We start from the raw sequence: 17,723 nt of genomic DNA on the forward strand, positions 1-17,723 counted from the left end.
CACATGAAGGTGACCTATGTTTCAATTTAACTTTGGCATACCCCACTTATGTAGATTTTTTTTTCCCGAAATCTTGGACTCTCGAGGTAGAGATCTGGTTATTAAAGATACTTCATCCTTTTTCCACCTTATATTTATCTCTAATCCAGTGCTTTCTTTCCAGATAACCCAAGACTCTCTTCCTTGTTCCTAACTTCCATGTGTTTTTTAATAAGTGATTTTTACCATTTATATTGTTCTAAAATTGCTTTTATAATTCAAGAATATTTTTTAGATAATTCCATGTATGTATTAATATCCTTCAGGCTTTTAATGAAAGCATTTCATTAGTATTTACTTAACTGTACTCCTACCAATGCTTCATTGTACCAGCATTTCTCTCGGATGTATTCCTGGGTCAAAAGGTTCGCACAATTTAAGTTCTAATAGATTCTGCCAAATTGTCCTCAAAGAAAATTAGCACAACTTAACTCATAGTGCTTTATGTTAACAATCTATTAGATCAAACGTTTTTCGTTACTTATTTGATCTATCAATTTCTGAAACTCTTGCACTATGATTGTACATTTTTCAGTTTCACATACTCCTATCAGATTTTTCTTTAAATATTTCAACACTGTGTTATTAGGTATTTAAATGTTTAAGACTGCTATGACTTCCTTGTGAATGACACTTTTTATTTTAATAAAACCTTTAAAAGTAACGTTGCCAATTTACTTCCCACCAGCAATAATCTGAAAGCAATTTATTCATTCCTTAAACTGTTAATAGTATTGAACTTTTTTACAATGAATAACATGATCTATTATAATGTAACTAATTTTGTTTTTTTAAAAAAAGTGTAATGGTTGTCATTGTGCATAATTTAGTTTTCTATTTACCATGCTTTCTTTGTCACTGTTATTTTTGTTGTTTGTTTTCCTATCATTATTTCCTTTAAATTGAATCAATCTTCTTTTTACTACTTTAACCATATGGAATTTATGCATCATATTTCTATTCTTCCAGTAGTCATAATTCTTAAGGTTCTAACACTTTGTTTACATTTTCTACTAGTGTCTATAATTAATTTGTTTATAAATCCTGACTTTAAATTAGTTAAGAATCTTAGCATATCTTTACCTCTCATCCTGTTCTTACCATTGCCCATCTTGCTTGTGAAATCCTCAGGAAATTACTGGCCGGGCGCAGTGGCTCATTCCTGTAATCCCAGCACTTTGGGAGGCCCAGGCGGGTGGATCACCTGAGGTCAGGAGCTTGAGACCAGCCTGGCCAACATGGCAAAACCCCATCTCTAGTGAAAATACAAAAATTAGCCAGGTGTGGTGGTGCATGCCTGTAATCCCAGCTACTCGGGAGGCTGAGGCAGGAGAATCACTTGAACCTGGGAGGTGGAGGTTGCGGTGAGCCAAGATCGCATCATTAAACTCTAGCCTGGGCAACAACAGTGAAACATTGTCTCAAAAAAAAAAAAAAAGAAAGAAAGAAAGAGAAAAAAAAAAGTAAAAGAAAAGTTGTGATAAATGCTGGATTCATTTTCTTTTTTCTTTTCTTCTATTTATTTATTTGTTTGTTTGTTTATTTATTTACTTATTTGAGACAGGATCTCTGTCACCCAGACTGGAGTGCAATGGTGGCAGTCTTGAACTCTTGGGCTGAAGTATTCCTCCTGCCTCGGCCTCCTAATGTGCTGGGATTATAGGCATGAGCCACCATACCCAGTGATTATTTTTCTTTATTAATCGTTTCAAAGACTGCTGAATAGTCATTAGTGTTGGTCCCATGCATCTTCCGAAGATTATTAATTTTTCTAGTGTTATTGTGAAATCATGTAACACATCACAGTCTAAACAGTCCCCATGGGTATCATTTCACTAACTACCAAAGAATTACCCCATATGCTGTTATCTATATTTTACATATGAGGAATACAAGGATCTAATGGCTTGACGGACTTGCCCAAGGCTACACTATTAGTAAGTGTTGCAGTCTTGATTTCAATTTATGGTTTTTTAAAAAATTATTGATGCCCTACCCTTTCTATGATGCTATCATGTCATCTAAGCCCTTGTCACTTTTTCTGCATGCTTTTTATTTTTCTCTGGCAGGTCGGAGGATTTGGTTCAATTTTGTCTTTTTCTTTTTGGCTTCCACCAATCACTAGCTTCAAAATTGACACAAAAGAAAGAAAGAAAGATGCATTTGCTAAATTTATCTTCTCAACTGGCCTCCTTCACCACTTCATAATTGTAAGAGTTACCTTTTTTATTGTCCTAAACTACCTCTTTTTTTCTGGCTGTTCTCACTCATCTACATCTCCTGTTAACTTCCTTTCTCCATCATACCATGAAAATTTTGTCTTCATAAAAACTGGTATCTTGGAGACAAGCTACAGAGGCTGAAGCATAACACATCAAGTTCTCACCAAGAATTTGGGAGCTAATTATAACTCTTCCAAACAGACTCCTATACAGCTTCCTTTCCCCTATTTTCTACATGCCTGTGTGTGAATTTTTTTGCTTTTGCAGACACTGACTCAGACAAATCCCTACACGATTTTCCTTCTATTCCCTCTCATTCCTGGCCAGCTCACTTTTGCTTAAGTTTGTTTCTTTGCTATCTATCTCCTGTGCTTAGTATGTATAGGAACTTCCCCACTCTTCCTTACCCCAGTATTCCTGAAATTCCTGGGTATAACTAAACTTCTTTCTGGAGTACTCTCATTTCTATTCTAAGACTCAAATGGTGAGAAGGGGCAAGGTGCTCCTTCCTTTGCACAATTCACAGCATCCCTCAGTTCCAAATCATCTCTTCCCTTTTAAAATTTATTTTTAAAAAATACCCTTATTGTGTTTGATTATCCTTGAGGCATTCTCATATTGTTCTTAATTATTTTACACTTCAACTTACCTTGCATTTGCCTTTAGTGTCATCTATTAGTTGCAACAGGGAATATGCAGGTTTTTATAAAGGAGGATTCAGTGATTCCCACTTAGGGATTGGATTAAGTGGGCAGCCTGAGAACATACGGTGTGTCCTGCTCCTGCTCCAAATTTATGATAAGAAGAATGTATTAAATAAATGAACTCATAGCAGTGCTGGAAAACCTGAAAAAGGAAAGCACTTTTAGTGGTCCCAAATTATGAATATTCCTAGAAAGATTAAAAAGTAGATGGAATTCAATTAAGGAAAGAACCACAACCTCACATCCCCGTTAGGAGAAAACTGCTGAAAAAGTTCTGGAGTAGACCCACTCCAATTTATTCCAAGTAAGAACCAGTTGGTGTTTTCCCCTGGGAGGGAGATGTGAGGGGACATTTGGGCCCATGGAGCAGGGCAATTCCAGGTGGCTGGAAACTTCAGGGAGAATGAGAAGCAGACAGGTCGAGAAACCCAGTTCCTGGGACTGTCTACCAGACAGTACATTCTGTTACTTTCTCTGGGCCCCTGGGGGTGGCTGAGAATATTCCTGGTGGTGAGTGTTTATGGCACTGTTGATCAAAATTGAGGCTGTCAAAATTATGAAGGTTTTTTGAACCTCAAATGTGAGGATTGATCCAGGAAGACACAGCAACAAAGTTGGAGGTGTTCTGAGGTCTGTCAGAAGGTGAAAGGTTTTGATGGAAAAATCTGAAAAAAGAGAGAGGGAATTCCTCATACTGTAGTCATTCTCTTTTCATTGGAAGGTACAATACAGAAGTTATAATCATTAGCTATGGATTATATCACAGGGTTATAGGAACACATTAAAGTCACAGCTCTGCAATCAATAAAATACAGAATGTAGAAAATGCTAAAGGACTAAATAACCAATTCTTTCAACAAAAATAATTGCACAAATAAAAAGAGAGAAGAAAGTTATGGTTTTAAGAAAAACAGAAGATATAACAACTAAATGAAACAGGTAGACCTGGGATTTTCTAGGTATAGAATCATATCATCTGTGAAGACAGAGAGTTTTGCTTTCAGGATAAATTTTGATACTAATTTCTCAACTTGGGGATATACGGACAGAGAAAACAATATATTTGAATCCCAAATCCGTGTTTGGTGCAGACTTTGGTCCAAAATTCCCAAGAGAGATTTTTTTCCCCTTTAAAAGATTTAATAGTTTCATGTATAAAAAATTGATTTTATACTACCATGCCAAGCAACACTTTAATATAGTCCTCTCTGTAAGTAACTACAATGTACAGTTATTATAGTTCCTATCCAAACTCTGGGACGGTTGAATAGCTGGCCTTACAAAAACGTAGTGTCTTAGAACCTGCTGCACCACCTATGAAGAGCAAATATTTTAACAGCAAGGGGGCCACATTTTAGCCCCTTAAGAGATGAAAGTAACAAACTCTTAATGACCAGCTTCATGTGGTGAAGAGTGTGTTGATGTGTATTGACAGTTGTGGTGATGCAAGAGCTTGAAGCAAATATCCTCTCCTGAAATTAAGGAGTAAGCAAGAGCTCATCATATTTCTGTGTGACAATCAATAAAAATGCTCCACTCCCACATTACAGAGGAAAACTCATCATTTTTTCAGTATAGAGTCAAATTTTATTGTCCTATGCTATGTGCCTAGTTTAGGCTTGTCAAGTTTGGTGCATCCTAGGCCCACGCTAGGTCTTTCTGCACTTTTGACATTAGCAGTACCAACTTTTAGACAGAATATAGTGAATTTGGGATCAGAAAGGTCATATTCCTAGTCAAGTTGCTCTTAAAAGTGATTGATAAAACACAATAGCAATCTAAAGAGAGCTTGCTGTCAAAGGAAGATTGAGACTTTGTTTAGGGCTTAGACATTGATTGATTACCTCTTGGGGCTATCACCCCATACTAATAGCCAAAAATGCTTGGCATCAGGATTACAGTAGTTGTAGACAAAGCCTCAATAGAGGTTTGAGTTTCGTTTCTTTCCATAAGGCTACAGTCTAGATTAGTGTACCTAAACATGTAGTGCTTACAAATGTTAGGTTTTACAACTTCTCTGTTTTGCATTTATATTATCTGTATGTGTTGTATTTTCATACTTTTTTTTGTACAAAGATAAAAGTTGCCAAAAGGAAATTAAGAGTTTTTGGGTTGACATTTGTTATTTTTAGTGGGTAACTTATAAAAGTTGACAGAAAAATGTTATATTTCTATGTGGTCATAGATGGCATTGACAATCCTACAAATATTTCTCACACACTGACCATGTGCCCAAAACTCATTGAGGAAAGAGGAGGATGTACAGGTCATCATAGCCACTTTACTTCCTCAAACATCTACCAAGCATAGAAGTAAAGGAGATTTAGTGTTTTCCTTCTATAAATACAAAAATGATAGGGGAATGCAGAGTCACAAATGCCCCAATGGACAGTATCCTAGATGACTTTCTAATAGCAGGGCTTCCTCAGTGTGACACCCAAGTATCTTTCCACTTCTCTCCTTCACCAACATATGTTTATAATAATCGCATAGTTACATTTGCAAAATAAGATAAATAAAAATATTTTAGAATATTGGCAGGGCGTGGTGGCTTATACTTGTAATCCCAGACCTTTGGGAGGATGAGGCAGGCAGATCCCTTGAGCCCAGGAATTTGAGATCAGCCTGGGCAACATGATGAAACTCCGACTCTAACCAAAAAAAAATTATATACATTTGGATGGGTCGTTTGCAAAAAAGTAGGGACGTGTACCCTTGTAAACAAGGACAACTTTGATAGTCAATCTTTTTATAGAAAGTAGTAAGCTCTACAAAGGAGCAAGTAATGTTCGCAAATGCAAACCTTACATGCTAACCACTTTGCTAGCCAGATACACTCTGGAGGAATCAACTAATTGATGTAGGTGTAACAGGATATGTAATATTGTTTGATCAAGATTTTGCTTCTGTGGTTGTTTCTCCACATCTTGCAAAAGATCTTAGCGAAACACTACATTCAGAAACATCAGATGGACATGCTTGATATACCAAGTCTTGGTTAATGAATAAACTTGTTTTAAATTGGCTTATTGCTGGTCTCCCAAGGCTTCCTATTTTTCTTTGCTGTCGTCTCTCTAAAATTTCAGGGGAAAACTGTGAGTCTCAAAATGCTTATAAGCAGGAACAAGCTGATTTTACTACTAGGAATAGTCTTTTTCAAACAAGGTAAATCTGCAACTCTTTTGCTCCCCAAAGGTAAGTTTCAAATGAACTCTATAATTACCTTTGTCTGAAACTTTGATGACAATGGACATCACAACTCCACTCCATGTTTCTTTGGGAAAATAGGAGAAGCAAATATATTTTGGTTATCTAATTGTTTTTAAACAATTATTTCGGACTTATCTCCTGCAATCAGCATAGGACACAGGGTGAAACATTTATAGAACGCAACTAATGTATCCAATTAAGTGAACAATCCCTGTTTTCTTCACTTAGTTTCCCTAAGTGAACTGAGATTGTTCACTTACTTGGACCCATTACATAATCCCATCTTCATTCATAGAGCAAAGTCTGGAAATCAGCATGGATTTGGAAGCATTTTTAATCTTTTGCAAAATCATCTTGCTGAGAAATATGAAGTATGTTCACTGTAGTATATTGTAAATGGTCTTTTTTTCCCTTTCAACTAACTTAAACTGAAAACAGTTCTTGGCAGACTTCTCCTTGGTCAGACTTGTGCCAGCCCTGAGAATCAACATGTTTTCTGACTTTAGTGAATTCCGGAAATTGTAAATTTTGTATTTAAAGTATTTATGACTCATTTGACTGAAACAGTTAGAAAATAAGCTTTTGATCCAATGTCATCCTGGCATTGGGTTCAGGATCAAAACACTTATTGTTACATTCATGCTCTGCCATTATTCAGCTGTGCATCTCCTTGATTCTTAGTTTTCTCATCTGCAATGTGGGGATAACAGTGTTTCATTTATAGGCATAGAGTGGCATTAAACGAGAAGCTGTATGAAAGAGCTTTGAATACTTTAACATGTTGATCAAAATAGCTATGCTCTTAAGGATGTGTTCTCAAGAAAAATCATTTGTTCGTCCACCCAGTGTTTCTAAGTGCTTACTTATGCCAAGAATTAAGCTAAACCTTAGAAATGCAGAGGTGAATAAGGCAATGTTTTTTTCCCTCGAGTAGTTCATCGTCCAATGATGGAGGCAAATAATTCATTATCACAATTCTGCATGACAAGAACTATAAAAGGGGTGAAGAAAGCATGCTACAGAACACAGGGGAGAGGCAACCCCACTTTGAGGAAATCAAGGAAGACTTCCTAGTTGAGGTGATCTGCAAGCTTAGGAATAAGAATTACAGAACTTAGGTAGGCAGTGAAGCATGGTGATTATGAGGCAAGGCTAGTTCTAATCCTCCTTCGAAATATGGAAAAGGATGACCTCCAGGAGGGACAGAAGATGTGCCATCCTTGAGTTACCAGGTGGTGGTAAACATCCTTAATCTAGCCTATCCCTTGGCTGAGGAGTCAGAAAACCCATTGAGGGCAAAGAAATAAAAACAACTTTTTCAGGGATAAAATATTTTACATAAAGAGAAAAGAGGTTTTTCTTCTATTACCTAGCAAACCTCTATCCAAGTACCGACTTGTGAATCAGGACACTTCACTCCACTCTCCTTAAATAACCTGTCACTTTCCATTCCTCAAAAGAATTAAATCCAATAAAGATTTACTGATATCTGACTGTGTGCTGGGCACCATACACTATAGTCTCAGACTCAGTTTCATGGGTGAAATAGTGAAGATATTACCTCAATCCTAGAAGCTATCTAATCATTTAATGTTTGTTTCGTTTTTTTCTCAGCTCCCAGTTGTGGGCGGAGTCTGGTTAAGGTACAGCCTCGGAATTATTTTAACATTTTCAGTCGCATTCTTGGAGGAAGCCAAGTGGAGAAGGGTTCCTATCCCTGGCAAGTGAGTCTCAAGGACTTCTATGCATCAGGAACTGTGCTAGATTTTATGGTTATAGATATTTCTAAGGTTAAGTTTATATCTTTGAGGAGCCTACAGCCTAGTTGGGTTGAAAGACACAGAATAGTCATCATGGCATGTGATGAATGTCATAAGAAAAAGTATTTACTTGTATATAGTAAATCATTTTAGAATCAAGTCAAATATCGCAAATAGGATAAGCAAAAATTAGAATGTATATTGGAGCGGTAGGATAAAGAAGAGGCTTGAAGAAGCTATAGGAGTCAAAGAGTTAGGAGTATGAGAAAAGTGGTAGATCCAAACAATTTTCCTAAGAGGCTTAGAGAAATTGGAGCATGTGTTGAAAGGCTCCCCAGCCCTCACCTTGCCTTTCTTCCAAACCTCTTCAGCTAGACTCTGCTATATCTTATACTCTTTTGTCTTCATTCACAGACACTGTTCATATTGTTAGAGCAACAGGTCTGCGTCAACAGTGTTATAAAAATAAGTAAATACATCCCAACACTTCTAACTACTACCTCTGTTGACACATACTTACAGCCAATCATCTCAAATTAACTACCTCTCATCTAGACCAGGGTTGCCAGCACCACTCTTCTTTCTGAGCGGTAGTGTGTGAACTTACATTCTCACAGTTCATGATTCTTGATATTTACGAGTGAGATATCTGAGTCTGGTTTTGAGAATAGGCTTCATCACCATGTTTAGGGGGATCCCAGAGCATGAACTTGCTTTCGTTTAAGGTATTTGCATTTTAGGTGTCTCTGAAACAAAGACAGAAGCATATTTGTGGAGGAAGCATAGTCTCGCCACAGTGGGTGATCACGGCGGCTCACTGCGTTGCAAACAGGTAAGAAAGGCCTAGCCCATGGGTGAAGATCAGACCACCATTTCCTCTCCTTTGGAATTATCAGCAATAGCTCTATTAAGACATGGACCTGTGTGATGGGTGAGTACTGCTTTAATAGAGGAACATCCTAATTGCATGACACAAATGGGGCTGGGTGACATTGTCAGGTGGCACTTGGTCAATGACACATATTCTTTTCTTTTCTTTTTTTTTTTTTTTTTTTTTTTTTTTTGAGACGGAGTCTCGCTCTGTCGCCCAGGCTGGAGTGCAGTGGCCTGATCTCAGCTCACTGCAAGCTCCGCCTCCCGGGCTCACGCCATTCTCCTGCCTCAGCCTCCTGAGTAGCTGGGACTACAGGCGCCCGCCACCTCGCCCGGCTAGTTTTTTGTAGTTTTAGTAGAGACGGGGTTTCACTGTGTTCACCAGGATGGTCTCAATCTCCTGACCTTGTGATCCACCCGTCTCGGCCTCCCAAAGTGCTGGGATTACAGGCTTGAGCCACCGCGCCCGGCCACATATTCTTTTCAGAGGCAAAATTCGTTTTTACTTAAAATAACTGGAAGTTAATAATAGTATCCAAATCAGAAAAAAGAGCATTATAAAGAAGGATTTGTGAGAGTTCTCTTCCAGTTTTCTTAAATTTCAGTGAAAAAATATCTAGTTCATTATGCATCTGAAGAAATGGATAAAAGAAAACAAAGGGGGTCCAGTAAAATAGAAAGTAGGCTCCCTGTCTTCTTTCCCATTGATCCTGCCTCTCTGGGATTCAACCCAACAACTTCCCTTTACCCACTTTCTTGTGTTATCCAAATATCCTATTATTGGCTATGTTCTGGGCATGTACTAGGCTGTAATCAAGATCATGTTCCCATATAGTCATTCTTTCATTTCAAGTCTGCAAACATTTCCTGGATGTTTACTTTGTGCTAGATACCAAAGATACCAAAATGACTAAGACATGATTTCTGCCCCCAGAGACTTGACTTTTCTTTTAAAAAGAGTCAACCAATCATCTCACAGCAATGTGGCAAGTGGTAGGTAAGAGAGGCATTATGTGTTAAGTTAGGTACCTAATTTGGCCAAGAGTCAGGGAAGTATACCCAGAGAAAACATGCCTTTTTCGATTTTGTATAGAAGCATCACTTCTGGGAATGAAGGGTCTCAAACGATGGCAGGCTGAAGTCTCTATCTATCTTAATGCATCCCACCAAGTTCCTTTCAGATAACATTAGTTAGTTATAACACAGTCTGTGCTTTATAATATACACTAAGCATAGGATCTCTGACATTGAAGTAGCATACTTACTGGGAATCACAAATCATTCCAAAAGGATCTCACTGATATTAGGTCAGGTCAACCTCCCAGGGTAGCTGAATAAACTCCCCTATAGCTGTAGAGACCTGAACTACAATGTATGTGCCTCTCTAGATATTTTCAAATAGCATTGCAAAGTATTAAATTCATCATATCCTTGGCTCTATATGAACCCACTCTTCACTAGTCCTCTACTGGAAGTTGGAATCTCTGAATTTTTTTCTAACAGTGCTGGAATTATTCTCACTTTCTCTGCTCAGCAGCCTTACACCCCATATTATTTATCCATATCATTTTAAAGAAGCCAGTGTGTCAACCATTGCAACTGTATTCAGAAGCACAATGAAATTCATTCATTTTACTGTTTGCTTTCCATAGAAACATTGTGTCAACTTTGAATGTTACTGCTGGAGAATATGACTTAAGCCAGATAGAGCCGGGAGAGCAAACTCTTACTATTGAAACTGTCATCATACATCCACATTTCTCCACCAAGAAACCAATGGACTATGATATTGCCCTTTTAAAGATGGCTGGAGCCTTCCAATTTGGTAAACATTTGAGGATCGTGTTGAATTGTCTACCCCAAATTCTCTATAACCTCTGTGCCATAGCACATTTTCTGCAGTATATGTTCTGGGTCATGCACTTTGAGACAGGGATTTGGGCTTGGGGGTCCTACCTGAAACTCTTTTTGCTTGTGGTTCTGGAGATAGCATTACATGGAGTCAGGAGAGGGTTTTCTTGATCTGACAAGTAACCCCTGGAGGTGCCAGGCAAAGCTATCACAACTCTTATGAGGTCTTTAGGGGACCACCTGGATACCAACTGGTAAGTGGCTTTATAGTGTCCTCTCCTCCATGAATAAGACAAGCCCTACCTTGCTCTTTTCTTCAGACCATTTTGTGGGACCCATATGTCTTCCAGAGCTGCGGGAGCAATTTGAGGCTGGTTTTACTTGTACAACTGCAGGCTGGGGCCGCTTAACTGAAGGTAAGAACTTGTGTGCCATTCCTCTTAGGCAGAGGTCAGAACTTTCTGATGGGTAATCAGAAAATGGAATTTTTAATCAATTTTTTAAAGACAATTGTGCATACATTTTTAAAGATAGAGAATGCCACATTGTACTTAGAAATTCAAGTCTTTCCAAGTGACACAAACACAAATGATGCATCTTCAACTCAGAAAGGGTGAAAGAGTTCCTGCTGGGGCTTCCATCTCTATGTTTTTCAGATGGCGTCCTCTCACAAGTCTTGCAGGAAGTGAATCTGCCTATTTTGACCTGGGAAGAGTGTGTGGCAGCTCTGTTAACACTAAAGAGGCCCATCAGTGGGAAGACCTTTCTTTGCACAGGCTTTCCTGATGGAGGGAGAGACGCATGTCAGGTGGGTGGGAGCTGTGGGGCTGTCAGGCCCCAGGCAAGGCTTCCCTTGGTTTTGTTTTCTTCTAGTTTTCTTAAATTTCAGTGAAATTTAATTTAATTAGAAAGTATATTGGAGAGGTAGAATAAAGAATAGTCTTGAAGAAGCTATAGGGGTCAAATAGTTAAGAGTATGAGAAAAATGGTAGATCCAAACCATTTCCCTAATCAGGCTGCAGGAAGACTGATCCCAGGTAAGGCAGGAATCTGGAAAGAAGGGTTAGGAGTACCAAGGGAGGTTAGGTCAAAATAAAGGGACAGTGGAAACAATCTGTTTTTAGCAGAAAGTGTGATTTAAAAGAAGTCTTCTGCTTTTTCCAAAAGACCAAATAACAGAGATAATGCCAAGAATGAACTCAGGGTTCTCCCATTCCTGAAGGATGGCTGACTCTTTTCTATTTAGAAGTTTCCAGTTTGTGGACGTTGGAAACTTTACACTTTGCCTCCATTCTTCCTACTAACCAAGGCCTGAAGTCAGTCTCACTGCTGGCCAAGACTTCTCTGAGTCTGCAGCGTGAGATAAGAGAAAGAAGAAAGTCTGCTACTTTGATGAAAGCCATCCATGAGGAAAAGGGAGGTGGGATTGTTGGGTTCCAGTGATATTTGAGGATCATATGGGAATTGTGCTGGGATCTTCAGACACAGGACCCTGAGTCTAAATTATTAGAAGTGAAGAAATGACATTGATCCTCCTCCAGCATCGTTGTGAGGAAAAAGTGAGCACTTTGGGGCATAGACACTGACAGTGGTGCTAACAGAGGCTTTTTCCCTCTGCAGGGAGATTCAGGAGGTTCACTCATGTGCCGGAATAAAAAGGGGGCCTGGACTCTGGCTGGTGTGACTTCCTGGGGTTTGGGCTGTGGTCGAGGCTGGAGAAACAATGTGAGGAAAAATGATCAAGGATCCCCTGGGATCTTCACGGACCTTAGTAAAGTGCTTCCCTGGATCCACAAACACATCCAAGCTGGTAACTAAGCCATCACACAAGGTTAAGAAGCTGCCATTCTGCTAGGGTCAGAGAGAGCATCATCTGAGTCTTGGCAAATCAGAACACCTGAACAGACAGGCTCTACCTCTGTTCTCAGTGTAGCACACAAGGATTGTGAGATTTACCAAGTCTGAATAAAACAAGAGTAAAATATGGTATGTGGAGCAGCATGCAAATTTTCAATGAAAAATGAATCCATCTATCCTAGACTTTCTCAAACTGGCCTTTAATTGAAACTATCTCAGTTGATCATATGCTTTCACCACTTACTTCTCAACAAAATCCAGCAAACTATAACAGATCAGTAGTTATCAACCAGGGGCAATTTTGCCCCCAGGGACAGTATCAGGAGACATTTTTATTGTCACAACTGGCAGGGCTGAGGAGTGGCTCTGGTGTCCAGTGGATAGGGGCCTTGGATGCTGCTAAACATCCTACAAAGTACAGGACAGCCTCCCACAACAAAGAATGATCCCACCCAAAAGGTTAATAGTACCCACATTGAGAATCCCTGGCATAGATCCAGGTATAGTAAGTCTGAGAAAGCCAGGATGTACATGCAGCCAGGCCTCCATATCTGCAGGTTCCACATCAGCAGATTCAACCAACTGTGGATCAAAAATATTTAGAGAAAAATAAAATGATAAAAATAACAATACAATAATAATGACAATACAAATTTTTAAAAGTACAGTATAACAACTACTTACATAGCATTTTCATTGTCTTAGGTATCGCAAGTACTCCAGAGACAATTTAGAGTGCTGCATAGGGGAAGACATGCCTAGGTTATCTGCAAATACTATGCCGTTTAAGGATTTGGGCATCCTCAGATTTTTGGTATCTGCAAGGGTTCTGAAACCAACCCCCCACAAACATTGAGGGACAAGTGTATACCCTTATGATAGACTGACTAGTGAGCTCATTGCAACTTCTTTGCTACCTCCAAATCCAACTTAATTGTTTTCTTATCTGGTGGCTTCCAACCTCAAAAACGCCTTTATCCTTTTCTAAAGAAGTTAATTTAAATTAAGTTTAGTAAGAATTTGAGTTTGTTTTCAAGTGTATTGTACAGTGGCAGGTATCTGAGCCCTCAAAGTTTTACCTATTTAACCCAGCAACTCTTTTATAGTTATGGACAAATTATTTCCATCTCTAGCCTCTGTTCTTATGTAAAATGACCCCCTTGCTCTGTGAAATCTCCAGTTAATTACTGTTTCTTATTAGCCCACTCAATAAAGAGAATTAAATCATTTTAAAACACCAGAGCCCCTTTCCTACTTTATCCATTTATCCCTTCCCTTCTTTCCACAGATTAGATTTTTATTAGTTGCATATTGACTTAAAAATCTCTTCTGTGCCAAGGAGATGCTAACTTCTTGAAGTATTGTTCAGGATACCACAGGCTTTCAATTGCATCTTTCTTTTTCTTTCCCAGGTAATCAGAGAAAGAGCTCCAGAGGTGGGTATTCCTTGCAGGCTGCTCCATCGGGAGCACAAATTAACATGTAGCACTTCTGAATGTCAGTTCCTAAAGTCTTCCTCTCCAAGAGCGCTCCATGCTCAGTAGGTCTAAAACTACCACCTGGAGCACCTACAGCCATTCCCAGCCAGTCCAGGCAAGCCCATGCCCGGCAGAAGCCCCAGTTGCCCTCCCATTTCATTTCTTAGCAATCCAGAGCTCTGTCCGAATTCAGTCAACCTTTGCCAAACACTAGCTTGGAATCAGAGACTCAGGGAAACAGGGCAAGGCAGTGCAGATGTGGTCAGTAAGCTACATGCCTTGCCCTGAAAGTGTCCCTACTTATATAGGGTCTCATCCCCTTTGTTCCGTTGCGATCCTGCAATGAATTCACTCTGTGACTTTGGGTGAGTCTTTTCCTAACTCTGGCCCTCATCCATAAAGAAAATGGTATGGGCCAGATGGTCTCTAAGACATTTTAGTTCAAATCATCAGTGGTTCTTTGAACCTGTGGAAAGATCTACAAAGAGCAATATAGAAAAATAGTACCCTGAGCCGGGCGCGGTGGCTCACGCCTGTAATCCCAGCACTTTGGGAGGCCGAGGCGGGTGGATTACAAGGTCAGGAGATCGAGACCACGGTGAAACCCCGTCTCTACTAAAAATACAAAAAATTAGCCAGGCGCGGTGGCGGGCGCCTGTAGTCCCAGCTACTTGGGAGGCTGAGGCAGGAGAATGGCAGGAACCCGGAAGGCGGAGCTTGCAGTGAGCAGAGATCCGCCACTGCACTCCAGCCTGGGTGACAGAGCCAGACTCTGTCTCAAAAAAAAAAAAAAGAAAAGAAAAGAAAAATAGTACCCTGAGAGCTCAGAGGAGTGAGAAGCTGCTTCTAGTTGAAAACAAATAAACTCACAGGGGAGCTCTGATGCACAGACATCTTTGAAGCTGCACCTTGAAGGAGGAGTAGGATTTTGTCAAGTGGAAATGGAATATGGGTAAAGAAAAATATTCCAGCTCAAGGAATCATCCTTATTAAAGGAAGGATCTTAAGGATGAAGACAAAAAAATATAGGGCATAAATCAGCTAAAGCAACAAAAGCATAGGGCATGTGATGAGGATTTATAAGGGAGAAGAATAGAAACATAACTTGAGATCAAACTATGGAAACTTAAAATGCCAGCCAAAAAAGTTTGGATATGATTGAGTAATAGAAAGCTGATTAATTAGATAAGCAGATTTGAACTATAATAGCATAAGAACAGCATGTAGGGGATGGGTTGTGAGGGGACAAATGCATGGACGTATGAAATTCTGCATTAGTTTGAGAGACAACAAATGAAGGCTTGAACCAAGGCAATGTCCACAGAATGAAAAGGAAGGAATAGAAACAAGAAATGAGGATTGGGAGCCAATTAGATGAAAGGTTGTAAGGAAGAAGGAGGAGGAGAAGATAGTATCAAAGTTTTGAGCACTAGAGACTAAGAAAAGGGTGCACAACAATAATAAAATCAGAAGTGGGGGCAGTTTTGCTGACCCAAGGAATTCTATTTGTAGCATATTGAGTTCTGAGGGAGACATCTAAGAAACCGTCATAAAAAATCAGGTCTGAAGTTCAGAAATGTAGAGATGACATCTGAAACGGAGTGTATGAATGAAACTGGTCCAAGGGATCATAGAGAGAGAGCATATGAGGATGAAGGCTAGAACCTGGGAAATACCTGCACTTATAGAATAAAGCATGAGGTCAGCAAAAGAAGAGTAAAGGGCCAGAGGTGGCTCATGCCTGTAATCACAGCAATTTGGGAGGCCCAGGTGGGAGGATCGCTTGAGTCCAGGAGTTCAAGACCCAGCCTAGGCAACAAAGTGAGACTCCGTCTCACGAATAATTTTTTCAAAAAAATTAGCCAGGTGTGGTGGTGTGAGTCTGTGGTGTCAGCTACTCGAGAGGCTGAAGCAGGAGGACTGCCTGAGCCTGGGAGGTTGAGGTTGCAGTGAGCTGTGATCATGCCACTGCACTCCACCCTGGGTGAGAGACTGAGGCCCTGCCTCAAAAATAAAAAGAAAGAAGAGTTAAGGAAAGAAAACCAATCATAGAATTTCAAGGTTAAGCAGGATCTAAAAGGAATCAAAAAGGCATCATAGAAGTAAAGACAGGAGAAGATTTCATGAAGAACAAAGAGTACATCAAGAAGAACCAGGAGGCTATGGTGTTTGCAGCTTCTAGAGGGAGGGGCTGTTGTGGTTAGCTGGCACAGCTAACCCTGACTCTCCTGGCTTTTCCTCCCAGCCAGGTGCAGTGAGCAGGATGTCACAGTCAGCGGGGCTGAGGGGGAGCTGCACTTCCCAGAAAGCCTCCACCTATATTATGAGAGCAAACAGTGAGTAACCCCCTTTGCACTCCTCCTTACTCCCACCTCCAGTCTGGCTGTGCCCACTAATTGGACTGTGATAGTCATTTTCTGTCTAGAAATAACACCCTCTCCATGATCTGCCTACAGATGGTGTGTCTGGACCCTGCTGGTACCAGAGGAAATGCATGTGTTGCTCAGTTTTTCCCACCTAGATGTTGAGTCTTGTCACCACAATTACTTGTCAATGTATTCTTTAGAAGACAGACCCATCGGTGAGTGGATTTTCACAGTGTCAAATGGAAACTGGTGCCAAGTGGGCTGAATGAGGCCTCGTTATCTTATGTCTGGCACTGAGCCATCTGTAAATGCCGCACTGTCTGACTTCAGCTTTGAGACTCAGAATTGGGAGTGGGAAGGAACCAAATCTGAGCCTGGATGATGGCTGCAAGGTCACAGGGCAAATCTGCTTCCCATCAAACCAGGCTTCCTAGGCTCATTTGCCAGACCTGGTGTCCATGAGGAATAAACTCTAGATATAGTCAGGGCCTCTCAGGATCTCCAGACAGGTCACTGCTTTCCTAGCTGTGAAAATGACCTTTCCCTGCCTCATCAAGCTAAGAAGGGAAATACAAATAGACAACCATGAGAAGGAGACAGGTTACTTATAAGAAACAGAAATGGAATGGCGTTTCTGTGGTTTCTCAGCTGGAGGTGATGGACACATTTGGCAATGACTGAGAAGCATTTTTCAGTTGTCACAAGTGCAGGAATTGTCACTGGTAGAGGACAGGAATGCTACCAAATATCCTACAAAAGATGCAGGATAGCAAGAACACAAAGAAGGTTCTGGCTCAAAATGTCAACTGTGACAAGACTGAGAAACTTAGGATTGGACTCCTGAAATACCACGGCAAATTCAGTTCTTCTTAAATCACTGAAGGGGGACTATTTTCTAGATTCTGAACAAAGAATCTTTTTTTCTCATCCTGCAGGAAAATTTTGTGCAGAAAGCCTCCCTTCATCCATTCTTGTTGGCTCTAATTCTCTAAGGCTGAAATTCGTCTCTGATGCCACAGATTATGCAGCTGGGTTTAATCTTACCTATAAAGCTCTTAAACCAAACTACATTCCTGGTAAAACCATTTACTTTTAATTACGTACTATCCCCACCTTCTGTAGAAGCTTAGGCCCCATAGGAATTAGGTGAGAGGCAGGGATGCCTCTCCCAAGGCTCAGCTGGCTCCACATGGGAGAGGGGCACAGGCTAACTAGGGAACAGGGGGCAGTCTCCCCCTCAACCCTGAGTTCACCCTGCTAGCTCGTAGTGATTGCCATCCAAGTGAGTCGAGAGGGCCTGAAGAGTTCTGGAGAATCATGCACTATCTCTTTTCTTGTTGGCAATGTCTGAAAATGCAATTGG

At 40.2% G+C, this 17,723-nt stretch overlaps 1 protein-coding gene across 1 annotated transcript; it reads left to right on the plus strand.

Moving 5' to 3' along the window:
• The first annotated feature begins 6,072 nt into the window (after positions 1-6,072).
• On the plus strand, positions 6,073-13,668 carry OVCH2 (ovochymase 2). Its single transcript, XM_045371459.3, has 7 exons — positions 6,073-6,160; positions 7,790-7,899; positions 8,676-8,767; positions 10,461-10,633; positions 10,980-11,075; positions 11,316-11,467; positions 12,280-13,668. Exons 1-7 carry the CDS (start codon positions 6,073-6,075, stop codon positions 12,475-12,477), a joined length of 909 nt encoding a protein of 302 aa, XP_045227394.2. The 3' UTR covers positions 12,478-13,668.
• The last annotated feature ends 4,055 nt before the right edge of the window (positions 13,669-17,723 follow it).

Source organism: Macaca fascicularis, chromosome 14 (assembly GCF_037993035.2).
Source record: "Macaca fascicularis isolate 582-1 chromosome 14, T2T-MFA8v1.1".
NCBI lineage: Eukaryota > Metazoa > Chordata > Mammalia > Primates > Cercopithecidae > Macaca > Macaca fascicularis.